This window comes from Cucurbita pepo, chromosome 5 (genome assembly GCF_057944985.1).
Source record: "Cucurbita pepo subsp. pepo isolate OVF chromosome 5, ASM5794498v1, whole genome shotgun sequence".
Lineage (NCBI taxonomy): Eukaryota > Viridiplantae > Streptophyta > Magnoliopsida > Cucurbitales > Cucurbitaceae > Cucurbita > Cucurbita pepo.
Genome location: NC_141802.1, coordinates 15,637,411 through 15,655,927, shown reverse-complemented (window position 1 = coordinate 15,655,927; position 18,517 = coordinate 15,637,411). Strand labels below are relative to the sequence as shown.

General features: G+C 36.8%; 1 protein-coding gene and 1 non-coding gene across 2 annotated transcripts; one reads left to right on the top strand and one right to left on the bottom strand.

The window, feature by feature from the left end:
- The first annotated feature begins 4,358 nt into the window (after positions 1-4,358).
- Positions 4,359-4,498, top strand: LOC147792711 (small nucleolar RNA Z247). The gene has a single exon (XR_015421264.1). It is a non-coding gene; the product is annotated as a small nucleolar RNA Z247 (small nucleolar RNA).
- A 12,690-nt stretch (positions 4,499-17,188) lies between these two features.
- LOC111795095 (uncharacterized) lies at positions 17,189-18,263 on the bottom strand. The gene is made up of 4 exons (XM_023677340.2): positions 17,894-18,263; positions 17,662-17,817; positions 17,504-17,574; positions 17,189-17,417 (listed from the first exon to the last, which is right to left on the bottom strand). Exons 1-4 carry the CDS (start codon positions 18,216-18,218, stop codon positions 17,214-17,216), a joined length of 756 nt encoding a protein of 251 aa, XP_023533108.1. The 5' UTR covers positions 18,219-18,263; the 3' UTR covers positions 17,189-17,213.
- Between the last annotated feature and the right edge of the window lie 254 nt (positions 18,264-18,517).

Sequence of the window (18,517 nt, the reverse complement as noted above, 5' to 3'; positions counted from 1 at the left end):
AAACAATACAGAGTTAAGAATGAGAAATAGAATTAGGATTGAGGGTTCAATTTTCATTGATATTCACAATGTTTGAATGGGATACAAGTTACCAACTAATACCTACAAATAAGAAAGATATAAATTAACTAAATCTTGATATGGCCAACATTTTAACTTGGCAATTTGGCTTAATATGACCTGCCTTTCCGCAACGATGACACACCACTTTCACCCGACAATCTCATTTAAAATGGCCAGGTTTTCCACAGTTGTAACAAGCTTTATATGGCTTCTTTGACGACTCGTCACTTCTGAATTGATTCCCATTGATGCTAGTCATTTGCTTAATCAAAATCCAAATTTTCCAATTCAATAACTGTAGGCTGATTTGCCCACCATTGTATTGAGGAAACAAAGGGCAAAAAGTTTTCTCGTAATCCATGAATAAGATAATGCCGCAATCGAGCATCACTCACGGGCTCCTCAGCATCTAATTCTGAAATTTTAGAACACAGATTTTTCACTTTCAAGAAATATTCTTCAACAGAAAAATTAGCTTGAGTTACCACAGCTAGTTCATTATTTAGAAATTGCAATCGAGCTGTATTTTTCCTAGTGAACAACTTTTGAAGTGTTTCCCACACTTGCTTTGGTGACTTTAAATCACGAATATGATCAATATATTCCTTGCTAATCAAAGTTCGCAAGGTAAATAAAGTTTTTCCACATTTGATCTTCCATTTTCGGCGATGTAATTAAATCCCATAAATCTTGCCCCTGTAGATAAGCTTCCATACATAACTTCCAATAATTATAATTATTGCCAACAACCTTTTCCATAGCTATATCCACAGGAGCACTTCCACCATTTATCTCGTCGAGTAATAATATCGAACCCTTGATTACCAACTTGGCTCTGATACCAACTGACACAATATCTATCACTCAAAAGTGTGAATAAATTAGAAAATATTATTACTCCCGAAAACAATACAAAGTTAAAATGAGAAATAGAATTGCAATCCAAGGTTCCATCTTCATTGATATTCACATGTTTAAATAGGATACAAGCTACCAACTACTACCTACAAATAAGGAAAATATAAACCAACTAAATCTTTGATAATAAAATAAAAAATACTGTTAATCAAATACAAACGAAAAATATTAACAGGAAGATATATTTCATAACTAATATATTTTCCAAATATTAACTGATTACGAATATCTTGACTAATCAAACTAGCAATAAGTTGCGCTAAATTCTGACAACGTGCATCGGAATACCCTCCTCTCATGATAAATACGGGGGCGTACAGTACAATATTATGTATACCATGATATTATGCGCGTTCCTTTCCCTCTACAATTTTTCCAGTACCTTGAGTGTAAACTAGTCGAAAGCTAGGTCTAGGGGTACGTATATAAGCCCGTTTGACGGTTCATGTGTACGTACTGGGCTATGAGTAGTGAAGTAATGCACACCTAATTGGCCTACAAAAAAATAAGACCAAGACCACGAGGACAATAAGAAGATAGGTTCCAATATGATTGTATGTATTTACGTTTTCTAACCCTAATAGGTTACAATATGATTGTAATATATTGTATTTGTATTATCTACTACCAACCTTAAACTATGAGAAAAATGTGGCATAATCCAAATCTTCATTTTATTATCGTAATAATTATTTATTATTAAGAATGATTGCTAAATAATTTAAAATACTAAAAATTGAAGTCTATTATTTATAATATATTTGTTAATGAAAATTAAATTAAAAATTATTTTAGTAGTTTGACTTAATAAAAATAAATTAAGTAATAAAAATGATCTAAAATTAACTAATAATTAAAGGTAATTGCTAGAATGAGACCTAAAAATTAACTATCACAATACTTATATTCCCACATCTCTTACTCGACTCGACGTAGAAGAGTAACATGAATGAATATAAAATTGTCAGTAAGTAATCTACCTGTAATTATTAAAGTCATTTTTAAGTCTTATATTAATAATACGTTGAGGCAAGGGTTGCGATGGATGGGACAAAATGCTAGTTACCATGAGAGACTATCATTACGTTCTATGTGTACTTTTGTATCATTTCAATTATTTCTCGAATTTTCTAAACATTTTTTTTTCTTTTATTTAGTATGTGAACATAATGCTTTTTATATTTTTAAATAAATTCAGATGCATTATTTTTTGCTTGATGATACGAAATATGTCGTCTTAATTATGCTACAAAGACTTCATATCGGACGACAAGATTATACCATATATATTGTTCCAAAATGACAACAAAATAGATTCACATAAAACGAACGCAATTTTATAGTATTATTTATAAGGATTTAAATAATTAGCTAGTTGTGCGCGATTTTAATTCACCAATGTTTAATTCAAGACTATAAATATCTATTCATGTTGTTGTTTTAGTATTACGATTTTGAATATTAAAATATAAGTTCTATACTTCTTAAACCATGACTTTGTTCATTTGCATTTCTTCTTTGCATGCCAGAGTGATTCAAAAAAATTTAATACAGGTATCTCGTGCAGTGATTCGAATCATGAATTTAGAAATGAGTCTTCATTAGAACTTGATTACCTAGATAATCCATTTTAGAACTTTATCTAAGTTGATTTATTATGGTTTTGAAACTTTTGGATATTTTAAGTCTAAAAACCTTATTCTAAATTGAGTTGGTAACCTTGAATCGTATACACGAAAACCTATGGAATAATGTTACTCCAAATTTTTCGTTGGAAAGGTGTTTCCGACAAGCTCCGAATCTCGAAAATCTGCTATCCAAATGTTATGGGTACCCGAACCAAATCCAACAACTGCCTCCCTGCACCACTCAAACAAAGGGGGTGCAACATCAATATTGGGTGGCAGAGCTTTGCCAGCCGGTTGATATAATTAGGTATCAAGGATCTAATCCCCGACTTGCATCATTTGATTCACGGACATATACACGCTCCGAAGCCTTGATCTACCGACTCATTAAGTGAAAATTAAGCTCTCATATCTTTACTTTTAATTCAAAACGTTCGGGTCTAACAATTTTAATTTTTAGTTTTTTTGGATAGAAAAAGAAACCCATTGGCATTCTCTCACAATACTCCAAAATGTTGGGATAGAGACAAAAAAAAATAAAGTTGGAATACTGCAAGAGGACACATGATTGCGACAACAATCAACAACCATAAAAGCCATCTATCCCGACCGTAAAGTAAAACTCATCATATTTTCTTCTACAAATACTAAAATTCATTTCAACAACTATAAAACTTATATTTAAAAGAGAATTTCGATACTATTGAAACTAATGAGATGTGTTCAAGCTCAATGGTGAAGTCCCGAGTTGACTGGCTAATTCATACTTAATGCAGAGAGTCGTTTAATAGATATTATAGATGCCTAACATTTAACGTAAGTATAGGTCTAAATCGAGACGTTTAGTGGTGTAAATTGAAAATTTTGGAAAAGGGTTGGGAAATTGAGAGAAAAAAAGGAACGAATAGAAGAAAGGGAGAGTAAAAGAAGATATATAAATATATATAGATGAAGTGATTGATGTACGAGGAAGCGTCTGTTAAACCTAAAATAGATCATAACTGTATATACTAAAATAGTCTAAGATTTACTAGTTTATGATTTGAAGGGTTTGTTACCAAATCTATGATTTTATGGTTTGTTACCAAATCATAGATTTGGAATGTAATCTTCATTATACGCATCTATAAATACATGAGGTCGTGACCCATATAGGTCATCGTGCCATTCAATCTAACATGGTATCAGAGCCAAGGTTTATTTTTTAAACTCCTCGCCATGTCTTCTTCCTCCTCTCCATCCACCATCTCCAACACCGTCTCAACTACCATGGCGACTTTTGGCCTTAAACAATATCCAATCCCTCTACACCATGTTGTCACAATTCGTCTAACCAAAAACAACTTCATCATATGGCGTGCCCAGCTCCTCCCCTACCTACGGAGTACGAAGCTTATGGGCTACCTCGATGGCACCAATGTTGCACCTGCCAAGCTGATCCCTTCCTCAACTGCTGCTGGTGCTGAGCTGGTCTCTAATCCGGCCTATAATCAGTGGTATGATCAGGATCAACAAGTCCTTAGCGGCCTTCTCTCCTCCATGTCTGAGGAGATTCTTCATGATGTGGTTGCCGCTACTACGTCCAAGGAGGCGTGGGATACCCTGCAGCGGATGTTTTCATCGTCAACTCGTGCTCGCACTACTCAGATTCGTGTTGAGCTTGCCACGTCCAAGAAACGAGATCAATCTGCTGCAAATTATTTTTGCAAGATCAAAGGGCTAGCCACCGAGCTGGCCGCCGCCGGCTCTGCCTTGCAGGATGATGATGTGATCGCGTATCTTCTCGCTGGTCTTGGCCCTGACTATGATCCCTTCGTCACCTCAATGACTACCAAGAGTGAAGCCCTCACCCTTGATGATGTGTTTGCACATCTAATGACGTATGAAGCTCGCCAACTACAACACCAGGCTGAACTTCAGTTAAATCTTGGATCTTCTGCCAATTATGCTAGTCGTGGTGGTCAGCAGAAGAATCGTGGGCGTAGGGATCGCGGTCGTGGTCGTTCTCAAGGTTATGCACCCTCTCGTCCTGCTGGTGATCGTCGTGGCCCTTCTGCTCGTCCTTCCTGCCAGATCTGCGGCAAAGTGGGGCATACTGCTATCCGCTGCTGGCATAGGATGGATGAGTCCTATCAAGATGAACCTTCTTCTGCTCCTTCTACGGCACTGGCGGCTACTTCCTCTTACAAGATTGACCCAAATTGGTACAGCGACACAGGCGCTACGGACCATATCACCAGTGACCTGGATCGTCTCGCTGTGCGTGAACGTTATCATGGAGGTGAACAAGTTCAAGTCGGCAATGGAGCAGGTTTGCGTGTTTTGCATACTGGTCATTCTCTAATTAATACTGCTACTCGTCCTCTTGCGTTGCGTAATATTTTGCATGTGCCTGAAATTTCCAAACATCTTCTTTCTGTTCATAAATTTTCTCGTGATAATGACGTATTTTTTGAATTCCATCCTTGGCATTTTTCTATAAAGGATCGACAGTCGAGGAAAAGTCTCCTAAATGGGAGGTGTGAATCTGGTCTTTATCCTATTAAGCCATCCGATGTCGATAATCTCAAGCACGCCTTGGTGAGCAGATCTACTACTCACGCCCAATGGCATGCTCGTCTTGGACATCCTTCATCTCAAGTAATAAAATCCATTTTGCGTCTAAATAATATTTCGTGTGCTAGTGAGTCATCTTTGTCAGTTTGTAATGCGTGTCAGTTAGCAAAGAGTCATCGATTACCATATACTAGTTTTTCCCATAGGTCTTCGTCACCTTTGGAACTTATTTTTTCGGATGTTTGGGGCCCTGCACCTCCATCTGTTGGGGGTTTTAAATATTATATTAGTTTCATTGATGATTTCAGTAAATTTTCGTGGATCTATTTGATGCATGATCGTACAGAAGCTCCTCGTATATTTTTGCAATTCCAAGCTCATGTTGAGCGCCTCCTAGATACTAAAATCAAGTGGGTTCAATCTGATTGGGGTGGGGAATATCAGAAAATTCATAACACATTTTTTCGTTCCCTTGGAATTGGTCATCGTGTTTCGTGCCCTCACACACATCAACAAAATGGGTCTGCTGAACGCAAGCATCGTCATATTGTTGAAACTGGCCTAGCCCTTCTAGCTCATGCTCATGTACCTATTAAATTTTGGGACGACGCGTTTCTTACAGCCACATATCTCATCAATCGTCTTCCTACTCGTGTCATCGATAAAAAATGCCCCTTAGAGCTTCTTTTTCATACCCCACCAAATTACTCCTTATTAAAAATTTTTGGGTGTGCTTGTTGGCCTCATCTTCGTCCTTATAACAAACAAAAGCTCTCTTTTCGATCAAAGGAATGTGTCTTTCTAGGCTACAGTTCTTCACATAAAGGGTATAAGTGTCTTGACACCGATTCTGGTCGTGTCTATATGTCTAGAGATGTCATATTTGATGAAAATGTTTTTCCATTCAAGAGAGCCTCACCTAATTCTTCCCCAATCATGCAGTCGACGCATAATGCCCCTGATTTGTGCACCTTGCATTTGGGTAATAGCAGTACTAATTTGGAGAATGATCACATGCATATGTCTGGGCCTACTAACTCTTTGGATGCAGAAAATTTGGTGTCTACATCAGCTTCGGAATTGCCGCAACAATCCTCCGCGTCGCTGCCATTCGAATCGGCGTTGGTTGTTCCGCCAATGATTGAGGCATCGGCTTCTCCGCCAGCAGATGATATTGCGCAATGCCCGGTCGAATCCTCGGCCGTTGGTCAACCAACTGCTGTAGCATCGGTTGCTCCCCTCGCAACGGCTGATACGGCCGTCCCCTCAAATGTGGATCCTGCACCTACTACTCATCCATATGGTACTCGATTGAAGCACAATATCAAGAAACCCAAGGTGCGTACAGATGGAACAGTAACATATCTTGTAGCTCGGTCTTCTGCCTCTGAACCTACTTCACATATTACTGCTATGGAGCATCCCCTCTGGCGTCAGGCAATGAATGATGAATTTCAGGCACTTCAAAAAAATAAGACATGGCACTTAGTTCCTCCTCGTGCTGGTCTTAACGTTATTGATTGCAAATGGGTTTTCAAACTCAAACAAAAGCCAGATGGCTCTATTGATCGCTACAAAGCACGCCTGGTTGCTAAAGGTTTTAAACAGCAGTATGGCGTCGATTATGATGATACCTTTAGTCCAGTTGTTAAGCCCACTACCATTCGGCTCTTATTATCTCTTGCTATTTCTCGTGGTTGGGCTATTCGGCAGATTGATATTCAAAATGCTTTTCTTCATGGCCTTCTTAATGAAGATGTTTATATGAAGCAGCCCCCTGGATTTGTGGATTCTCAACACCCTGGTTATCTCTGCAAGCTGGATAAGTCGCTTTATGGCCTTAAACAAGCTCCGCGTGCCTGGTTTTCTCGCCTTAGCTCCAAACTATTACAGCTGGATTTTACACCTTCAAAGGCTGATGTCTCTCTTTTTATTTTTAACAAAACGGGCATTCAGATGTATATTCTCATCTACGTTGATGATATTATTATCATCAGCTCATCTTCTACGGCTACTGAGAAACTTCTTACACAGCTTCAGGATGATTTTGCCGTCAAGGATCTTGGTATTTTGAGTTATTTTCTTGGGATTGAGGTCCGCCATACTTCTAGTGGACTTATTCTGACACAACATAAATACATTCGAGATTTATTAGCCAGAACCAATATGCTCACCTCCAAAGGTGTGCCCACACCTATGCTTCCCAGTGAGAAGTTGTTATTGAATGGTGGTGAAAAGCTCTCACCTGAGGATACTACTCGCTATCGAAGTGTCGTTGGTGCTCTCCAATATTTGTCTCTGACACGTCCTGATATATCCTTCTGTGTCAACAGAGTGTGTCAGTTCATGTCCTCTCCGACTTCTATACATTGGGCGGCAGTCAAACGAATTCTCCGTTATCTACATGACACTATTGATATGGGTTTGTGTCTTACAAAGTCCAGCACTGATTTGTTGAGTGCCTTTTCAGATGCTGATTGGGCTGGGAATCCTGATGATCGTCGAAGCACTGGAGGCTATGTGATCTTCTTTGGTGGCAATCTTATCTCTTGGAGTTCGAGGAAACAATCGACAGTTTCTCGTTCTAGTACGGAAGCCGAATATAAGGCGGTTGCTGATGCCACTGCCGAATTAATTTGGATCCAAGTTCTCTTGCGTGAGCTCGGGATCTCGCAAGCGCGAGCGCCTAGCCTATGGTGTGACAACATTGGTGCCACCTACCTATCCGCCAATCCAATCTTTCATCGACGGACGAAGCATGTTGAGGTTGATTATCACTTCGTTCGTGAACGAGTATCGACTCGTCAGCTTGATGTTCGACTCATATCTTCCAAGGATCAGCTCGCCGATATCATGACAAAGCCACTGCCAGCTCCTTCTTTTAGCTATTTTAGGCGCAATCTGAACTTAGTAGTACATCGTCCAGATTGAGGGGGGGTGTTAAACCTAAAATAGATCATAACTGTATATACTAAAATAGTCTAAGATTTACTAGTTTATGATTTGAAGGGTTTGTTACCAAATCTATGATTTTATGGTTTGTTACCAAATCATAGATTTGGAATGTAATCTTCATTATACGCATCTATAAATACATGAGGTCGTGACCCATATAGGTCATCGTGCCATTCAATCTAACAGCGTCAACGCCAAAATAGAGTGTGTTGTTTTTGCCGAATACAGAAGGGTTTGAAAAGGAAACTGGAAACTGGAAACAGATGAGTGGAGGCTAAATTACCAAAGGGAGCCATGAATAAAGGTAAATGAGTATGGTCCCTCGCCCACCTTTCCCTTTTTTTGCTTTTAAATACATTAGGCTTCATATACTTTTTAATACATTCTCTTTGCCAACTCTTCTTCTTCTTCTTCTCCTCATATCACTACCAATGCCATGATCGTTTTGGTTTAATTTGTTAATTGTTTCTTCGGAAATAGGGAATTCGGAATGAAACGAGACCCAGATGTCTGATTTACGAACTGGGTCACTGTAACAATCAAAACTCATCGCAAGTTGATATTGTTCTGTTTCGACTTTTCTTTTTGGGTTTTCCCACACCCTTATAAAGAATGCTTCGTTAGAGTCAAACACCGAGCGATGTGTCAGTGAGGAAGCTGAAACTTGAAGGGAGTGGACATGAAGTGGTGTGTCAGCAAGGACACTGGCCCCCCCTCAAAGAAGTGGATTGAGAGGATCCTACGTCAATTGGAGAAGGGAATGAGTGCTAGCGAAGACACTGAGCCCTAAAGGGGGTGGATTAGGGGGATCGCACATCAATGGGAGAAGGGAACGAAGAAAAAAAAAAAAAAAAAACGGGAAGGTTTGCTCATTTTGGTGTGATACCAAAGCTACAATAAGCAAGGTAGGAAGATTGTGATGGGGTTGGATTTCCCACCAAAAGCATTACTTTTGATAAATGAAGTGTGATCCCATGAGGAGATTAATGGGTTTAAAACAAGGGTATGGGTATTGGGTTTTATGTATGGTGGCCCTAAACCAAGAAAACGACGGCATTCAAATAATTCAAAGCCGAAGGAAACAAATAGAAAAGAAAAGAAAAGAAAAGAAAAGGAGGATACATGGATGATGCGAAGGTAGGTTAAGTTACGAAGGGGTGGTCCTTGAAAGGGGTCCACGTGGCACGGTAGGCAAGGGGTGGTCATAGCCACATGGGCATTTGTGGTCCTAACAGGACATATTGACCTTTATTCAAAGACAAAAACTCAACATCTGCTTTACAAGACAGAGAGAGAGAGAGAGAGAAACACGACAGCCTGTTCACCAAAACAAAGACCTTTTTTCTTTATTTATTTATTTATTTATTTATTTATTTAAACTTTTTTAGAGGGCAAAAGGAAGTGGGCTGGGAGTGTATTGCAGCCTTGTTGTGGGGGTGGGTCCAGAATAAAGAAAAAGCCTTTTTGTATGGGCCTATTATTTTGGGCTTGGCCCACTAATTGCCATGACTAGTTCCAATACAAACTTTAAAGGAGAAATGGGTCCCTTGTTGTTGTTATGATGATAAACTTGGTAGGACCCCTCTGTCTATCTTTACATAATCTCGCCTTTCCCCTCTTTTTTGTCTCTCATTAACTAAATTTCTTCAAATCCCACTAACTAGGCTCTTTCCCTTCCTAGTGTTCCGCACAACCCGTTAACAAATGCTAGCCCGATGAGCCGAGTCTAGTGGGGTGTGCGAGCCAATCTGGTGGGCCCATGCTCACACGCATGAGTCATGTGTAGAGAAATACTATACGTTCAACCTTGTTTGGATTAGAAAGCTTCTTAAAGCCATGTTATGATGTTTTCAAATGATAGAATCCCTTCATGTTACATGTGTGCATTTTTCAACTCCGGTGGGGTTACTTATTGAGTATTTATTCATAAAATACTCAAGTCATGAACCGCATTCTCCTAGTAGTGGGACAATGATTGTGCTACATTTGTTCTCACTTAGTGAACAAGTTAGCCGTGGGAAATTTGTCGCGGACAACGTCGGCGTATGCTCGAGTCTCGAGTCAAGTTTGAGAGAAATATTTTAGAAAATGTGAGCGAGAAAATATGTTGAACACAATTTGAAAAAAAATAATGTTATAGGCTAAAAGCGAGTAGGTAGCAACAACGAATTTGATAGCATATAACTCAGGTTAGGAAGAAGTGACAACTAGTCATATCCACTCTAGTATATTTTGGGGCATTTTAGCCCTGGACGGATGTAGATATGATTTTGGTGAATGGTCATACACCCTCATGTTGACACAACATCAAATAGTAAAGGTTTATCTAAGATAAAAGCATGTAAAAGGGTTTTGGAACGGGCATGCGACCATGGACAACATGTGTTGGACAAGCATAACCGAAACATTCGACATGCAATCATAGATAACACACCTTGGACAAGCATGATCGTGACATCCTCCCTCATTCAATTGGTTGACGTCTCTATCAATCGGCTCTTCGTGAACGCCTTCTTTGTTGGAGTCTCTGCTACTTTCTTCACTTGAAAATTTTTCTTGTATCCATGGGAGTAATTTGATTTTATATGATACCTTCCCGACCTTGTGGATAACTTCAACTGGTCTATAGAATTTTCGCACTAGTCTTTGATTCTGGTTCTTTTGACCTTGGAGTTGATATGACTTCAATTTGATCAAAACTCTCTCTCCGTCTTGAAATTATTGTGGGTGACGCTTTTGATCGGCCATTCTCTTCATCCGTTTAGATGATATTTTTTGTGTGAACATGTGTTGCTTTAGAGGGTTTGTTTCTATCTCCCTTCTTTAGTGGAGGTGTTGGCTTGGTGTTTCTCCCTAGCCTTTGGGTGATCACTAATAGTTGTCTTTGTGGGTGTAATGAACTCGACTGTTAGCATATGACATTCATTTGTGGCAGACAATCTCGCCCCCGATATAACATCAATCACATGGTTTATCTACCTAGGTGGAGATAAAAACGGTCTACCTTTCTTGTCTCCCGTCGCAGTGTTTTTATCTCGACCACAAGACTTGAGTTAGGGGTTGGCTCACTCGAGATTTCCTCTTCAAATACGACAACACCACGAGGCTTATGTTGTGACCAGTTGGAAAGAACAAGGAACAATAGTTCAACGTTAATATTATTGAAATTCTACAGACGATGAAGATTCAATTGCAAACTCGAACTATTTTTTCAAATAGAAAACAAGAAAAAATAAAATTTAAACCATAAAATATTTTCCATTAATCCAAATAGCTGCCTGAATTAGAGAACTATTGCCTTAATCAATCAACTCGTGCAGCACAAGATGAACTTGAAAATCCCATTGTATGAACTCTTTCCAACATTATTGGAACTTGTTGAGTTTGGTCTTGATTTCAAGTTAAACCACTTCCTTGCCTTCCCAAATCGCTTTGTTTTTTTCTCCTCCACGCTAAATGTGTAGCTTCTCAAGAACCTTTGCCTCGAATACTTAAAAATCTCATTATTCCTATTTGTTTCAAACCCTAAAAGGGATGAACAATGCCAAGAATAAGATGATATCTCTGTCATGTTCTTGTTCATGTTCTTGTTTAAGCTTAGTCTTTGCAGAAACGTTGCATCTGCTTCTGCCCATTTGTTTTGGTTACAAAGCTTTGCACTTTCTACGCCTTTGATATCCATTATCATCACCTTGATATCTTTGAAGATGAAACCTGATGAACTCTAATATCTGCATTAAAATAAAAATTACAAAATTTTGTAGGAAAAAAAGAGGGACAGCACAAGATATTATTGTTTGTTTTAATCAAATTTGAACATATTTTTTTATTGAATAATGGTTGGATTATGAAGAATTAAAGAGGAGAAAAGAAGAACAAAAATAAAACGTAATCTAACTCAAAATAGAAAATTAAATGTCAAATCATGTTATAATTTTTACTAGATTCTGCTAAATGAAATTCATATTGATCTTATTAAATTCTTTATTCTTTTTTTTTTTCTTCCTACCTTGACCATATTCATAGATCAGAGATGTTCATCTGACTTAACAACTCGACCAACTCGAACTACCCAATCCAAATCATAAAAGTTGAGTTAGATGGAATTGAGTTGAGTTTTTAAAAAATAAAAAAATTGGATTGATTCAGGCATCGACATTATTTTGGTTGGGTTAATCCAACTAACATGAAAATAGGGTTACAATCTAATCCAACTCTACCTACTTTTAAAATTACTATAAAAATTAAAAATTATTTATGTGTTTTCACTCGGGAATGTTTGATATTTGAGTTTTAAAAAATCCATCAACACAACTTAGCCCTATCTAAAAATAGAGAGTTGAGTTGTGAACGGTATACGAGTTGCTTAGGTCAACAACTTAACATACCCGAATATTGGATTAGTCTAAAAAATTTCTCGAATCCAACCCAATCCAACCCGTAATCCATGATTCGATGCATTTGAGTGCGATAACAAATATGTTTTTTTTACCTTTTGCACATGCAGCTTTTAACTGCTCGAGGGTTTTGCTTGTGCTGCAAACTTGTAGAACATTTTGGTACGTTGGTTCTCCAGGATTTAGGTTAGAGTATATCAAAACAGTTTTTGTGTAGCTCTGTGTTACTGCACAATGCAAGCCCTCCTTTTTATAACTTTAAAAAAAAAAAAAATAATAAATAAAATAAAATAAAATTATTTTCCTTGTACAACGTTGATTTATCTCCTGTTTTGAAAACAAACCTTCTTTCTTCTTCTCCAATTATTAATTCTCAAAGATATTATTCTTTTTTTTTTTCCTTCTTCCATTAAAGATATCAAAAAAATATATTTGTTTTCCTAAATATATTAAATATTTTCTACTGTTTTCACCCCAATTATTTTTAGTTAAGATTTGTTTCCATAAAATTTTAATTTTTTTTTCCATTTATGATCTTTTGAGATTCTTATATCTTCTCTTAATATAATCAACATTTTGTGATTATTTTAACTATTAGGAGATTAGATGGATAAGAATTGGATTAATTTAAATTTATTAATGTTTAAGTGAGTTAAATTAAAATAATTAAAATTTGAAATTTATTTCTCGTTCGATAATATTATAGTTGATTTATTTAAAATGGCTGTATTATGAAATATATTTAGATATCCGTAATTAGTTAATATTTTTTCTATAGTTGATTAATTATATTTTCTATTAATGATAGGATATATCTAAGATTTTTCCTCTTTCCTTGAGATTAAATTGAGAAAAGGTTGAATCGAGCCGGTCTCGAGTCTTATTGGGTTGTAGGCATGTAAAACGCACACCCATATGGTAAGTTCCTCACCTAGGCTAACTTAGTTTAAGCCGAGTTGATTTTTAGGCAAAAAACTCTAAGAGTTGTCTTGATTCGATTCCTTTCACTCGAAGAATTTAAAAAACACATTAAGCAATATGTGAACATAAACAAATTTTTAAAAAGTTAAATCTAAGAATTTTATTAAATACACGTTGGAGGATTAGATTCAATTAGTAGATATGTACTTTGGGTTCAACATAGGTTACGATATAGAATATTTATGGACGTTTATAGCTACTTTGAAAGGACTGATTTGATGTTGATGTGTTGATAAAGACACAATTCCATAATAATACATTGATACTAACATTGTTGCAGACAATAGGATGAGAATTGAACATACAATCCTGTTGGAGCAACGAGTATTATAACACTCGAATCATTTGTCTTGAAAATCCATAACCTTTTCAATCTCGAACTATTCAACAACTTTATGGGAAACAGAGTGATTTCAGATATTACTTTCTCCCCTTCTTCAAAACCTCCTATTATGCATTCTCCTTTCTACAACAAAAAAAAAAAAGAAAATTAAAAAAAAACATTACCAAACAACCAATCTTTCATGAATCCAATCAAAACGAGAATAAATACCTCTTTAGAAAAAATAATCTCTCGATTTATATACGGAACATCGAACGAGATTTCGGAATTCGTAATAGTTACCAAAGCTGTCACAAATGGAGAAATTTACAATCTTGTCACTTCATGTAATACGAGAAATAAGGAAGAGAGATTACCTCGACCAGCACATAACGTTATGACACTCGATCTAAACTCCTCTAAATCAATTGAAACAAAGGAAGAATAGTCAATTTCGCCTACTTTCTTCGGTTCTAATGGTTCCGATTTAAGTTGCCTTGTGTCCCATCGACGTTGTTGACCTAAAACATTAAAAACGTTAAAGAACGGAAAGGGTATTGTTTCATGATCTTGAATCAAAAGAAAATAATTCTTGGAACGAAAGATTGATTTTCATGGGAAGAATATACTAACTATGACGCTTAAATGCAAAGGCGATGCGTTCTTGGTTAGCGAGAAGAAAGAAGACGAGCGAATAAAAACCGTCGCGTTCCATATTCGAGATGATGGTAGCGACTTCGGCAATGGGGACGTTGACATAATGAAGTTGATCGCAAGAGAAATGGGAGAAGAATTGAGGCATGATTTGGAGGGCTAAAAGGGAAGGAGGGGAAGAAGCTAAGGAGATTATTATGGAGAACATGGTTGGAGAGCCTTCTAAATCGGCTGTGTCATGATCAAATCTTTGAAGAATGGAGATGGCATCTATGAATGGTTCAAGGGAGTCAAGCATGAAGTTCAGCATGCTGTGAAGTCACCGTTTTTGGATTGTACTCAAAATTAGTATGTAAACAACTTCAAGCCTTCGCCTCATTTTTATACTCTTCATATAGCCCTCTAAATTTCTACTAATGTGTTCCTAAAAATTTGGAGCTTTTAGTCCACTAGCTTGGGAAGGTAGGCATTCAGTTCTTCTCAAGTAATACTTGTAGGGATTGCTAGGCACACTACCATACGAGTATACCTTGCCTTAGGTAGTTAAAATATGCTTAGTTAGGACTTTAGAGGAGTATTTTTGGATGAGAATGTACCGTATGCTTTAGGTAGTTGATAGAATTATCTCCCTAATCAAGCATACATGAAAATATAAGATAGCTCCAACCCTTTGTAAAGCATAGTTATTTGCATTGAGTTAAGGTTAGAGTATTAGAGTTAAGCTGGTTAAACGATGATGTATATCATGACACATCTGATAGACTAGAACCTTAGGATTTTGAGAGGCAATTAGGGGCTAGACCTACATAGACCCAAAATGATAAAAATGAGACAAGGGAATCTCTTGAATCTTCGAGACCTCCCAAATACTTAGATAACTATAGAGATTAGGTATGTACTTCCTAGAGCCAAAAAAAAAAAAAAAAAAAAAAAAAAAAACTCGTGGTAATCTATTAGGATAAGAATGTGAAGCAATGAAAGCTTACAAGTAGGTTGCTTACTAAGTATTTTCATATTCACTATGTTCTTCACTTTTATTTAAGGTAACGGCTGACCACTAGTTGAGGTGGAAGAGTGCTTAGAAGTTGCGTGCTGACCACTAGTTGAGGTGGAAGAGTGCTTAGAAGTTGCGTGCTGACCACTAGTTGAGTTAGAAGAGTGCTTAGAAGTTGCGTGGTCACAAGAGAGTTGTTCGGGCGTCAATTCTATGTGTATTTTGAATCAGTTTGCATTTATTTGAACATGACCTCAAACTCATTCTCCGTTTACAATTAAACTTGAATAACTTGGATTTGTGTTAGATTTCAATTTGTTTTTTTAGTTGTTGTGTTTGTTTTAAATTGTTAATTAATAAATTTGTTGCAAAACCTATTATTTATAAGCTTATTAATATATGACCAAAGTGCAACTAGCCCACGAATTATTACAATTAAACACAACTCTTAATTATGAAAAACTCAAAATTATAATATTAACGAATGAACATATTATTTAAATTCAATAACTATAATATTAACCATGAAAGTAAAAATTCGATCTTTGTTTGATCCTACTTATTGATGTTTTATTTCAAAACTGAAGTTTAGTTTTGCTCTTCGATTTGACAAGCGTTAAAAGATTAGTTAGGTAAAGTTTCTAGTGAGCCATGCTTATGGAATAAGTCTGATTGTGAGAGTCTTATGAGATTCAATGTATGCTTGATATGTAGTTGAACTGATTGAATATTTACTCGATAAAGCACATTAGTATTAGTAAGTATGTGATACACCTCTTACTCACACATGAGGAGTGACTCACACAAATGAAAAAGAAAAATGTGGCTGATTCTTCTTTTTAAAGTATGAATGGACGCGACAGCCACAACATGAAAAATAGAGGTCGTGGGCTGGCTGAGGACGTGGTAACAAAGGAGGTCGTGACAATTTCTCACAAACTCATAAATATTTAACCTCGAGAAGCTGAGAGCATGATTAAGTGTTACTCTTGTGAAGAATATGAACATTATGCAATAGAGTGCCGAACAAGAAGCACAATGAAAAGTAAACCTCACATTCATGCATGACCAAGAGCCTACATTGATGTTAGCTAAGAAGATGCCTAGCATGTTTATGAAGAACCTCCTTGAAAATGGAGAAGACCTAGTGGAGAACAACAGGGTGCCTAGACAAAGGAGTAAACAACCACATGACTGTGGATCAAAAAAAGTTCAAAGAGATTGATGAGAAGTTCATTGGAAACGTGAAATTTAGTGACAAATCAATTGTAATCCAAGGCAAAGATCCATTATGTTCGGGTGCAAGAACTACAATCAATGTCTACTAACTAAGAGATATTATTATACTCCCGAGAGCCATGTGGCTATAAAGAGACCTCCACTATATTTTGATTTTGTATTTGAACCTTTATTATACTCTTTCCAAGTTATATTGTATATTTAAGTGCTTATGATGATTATGCATTTGGATATTTAAATGTTAGAATTCCATCGTGTCGCTCTATTTAATTAAAGTATATCATTTATCGAGGACTTTCAAGATTTGTGTCAATACATAGTGGTTCGTGATTCAAAATCTCGAAACGTTGGTGGTTACAATTACCTTGGAAGATCAAGATTAACTCCTAAAGAAATTATGTTTCATCCCAAAGGTGTTTAATTAACATATTAGAGAATTATGAAGATAAAAAAAGAAGATCAAATGGTATATATTGTAATTTTTGTGGAGTAGAGAATTTCCCATATCAGAAATCATCAGGAAAATAATATGAGGAAAAGTGAGCATACAATCCCAAAGGAGCAATGAGAATTAGACAGTTGGACCCAATGGATTTGAATAACCACAACCTATCAGATACCAAGTTACAATAGAATTGCATAGGATAGAGAGTCATTGAGGAGTTAATTTCTTGTCCAATTGCAACGCCGCCAATTATGCAATCTCTTTCCTGTCAAACATGAGTATCATTAAACACCTCATTGATATCTATGGCTTGAACAATCAAGCATCATGGATATCATCAATGCAAGATACCTGTGCATCAAGAGTGAACCGACTACGCCCAACAAAGAAGGTAATTTTTGAACTCGAAATAGTGACATAAGCTATGACAAAAACCACAAAAACACAAATGAATTCCATAACAAAATCTTACATTCTTCAAGAAATATAAGAAAGAGGGAAGAAATTACCTTCATAAGCGTTATCTAACCATCTTGCAAGGGTTTTAAAGAGATCTAATTCAATAGAGACAAAAGAAGAATAGTCGATTTCGCCTACATCCTGTCGGTACGAAGGTATGGATATGGGTATCTCGAATGTTGACACATTGTGTACTTCGTCTAAAACTAGATATCAAGAAAGAATTAGCAATAATAAGAACACAAGAAATGGGGAGAATTCAAGATTGAAAAATATTCGAACCATGTTTCTCAAATTCAAGGACCATGTGAGGTTGGAATCGCACAAAGGAGAGGGTGAGTAAATTAGAGCCTTCACGGTCCATGTCGGCCAAGTTGGTGACGAGGTCTGTAAGGGAAGTTGTGAAATAGTGACGTTGGTTGCACGAAAATTGGTTGAAGAATTGGGGGTCAATATTGAGGGCTACGGCGCAGCAAATGAAATTTTGGGGGATTATTATGGCGAAGCTTGATGGAGTGGATTTAATGTCGGCTATATCGTGAAGTCTATGCATCATGGAGAGTGCATATAAAAAAGGGCCGAAACCTTCAAGCTCAAAGAGAAGCATGGTGGGTAATGGGTGGATGTGGATGGAGATGGGTGGGGGTTTCGAGTGTTATCAAAACTGTATGCAACTTTGCTGCTTTTGGGTCCTTTTATACACTAATAACTCAGTTAGGGAGGGAATAACCACCTACTTTAGTGCTTGAGTTAGCCACTAATGTGTTGATTTTGAGTTTTTTTTTTTTTTTTTTTTTTACTTTGATACCATGTTAGAAATAACGACTCTATGCAATGGTATGATATTGTCCACTTTGAGTAGGAGGTCTCATGATGGGCTTTCCCAAAAGGCCGGAGAGAATATTC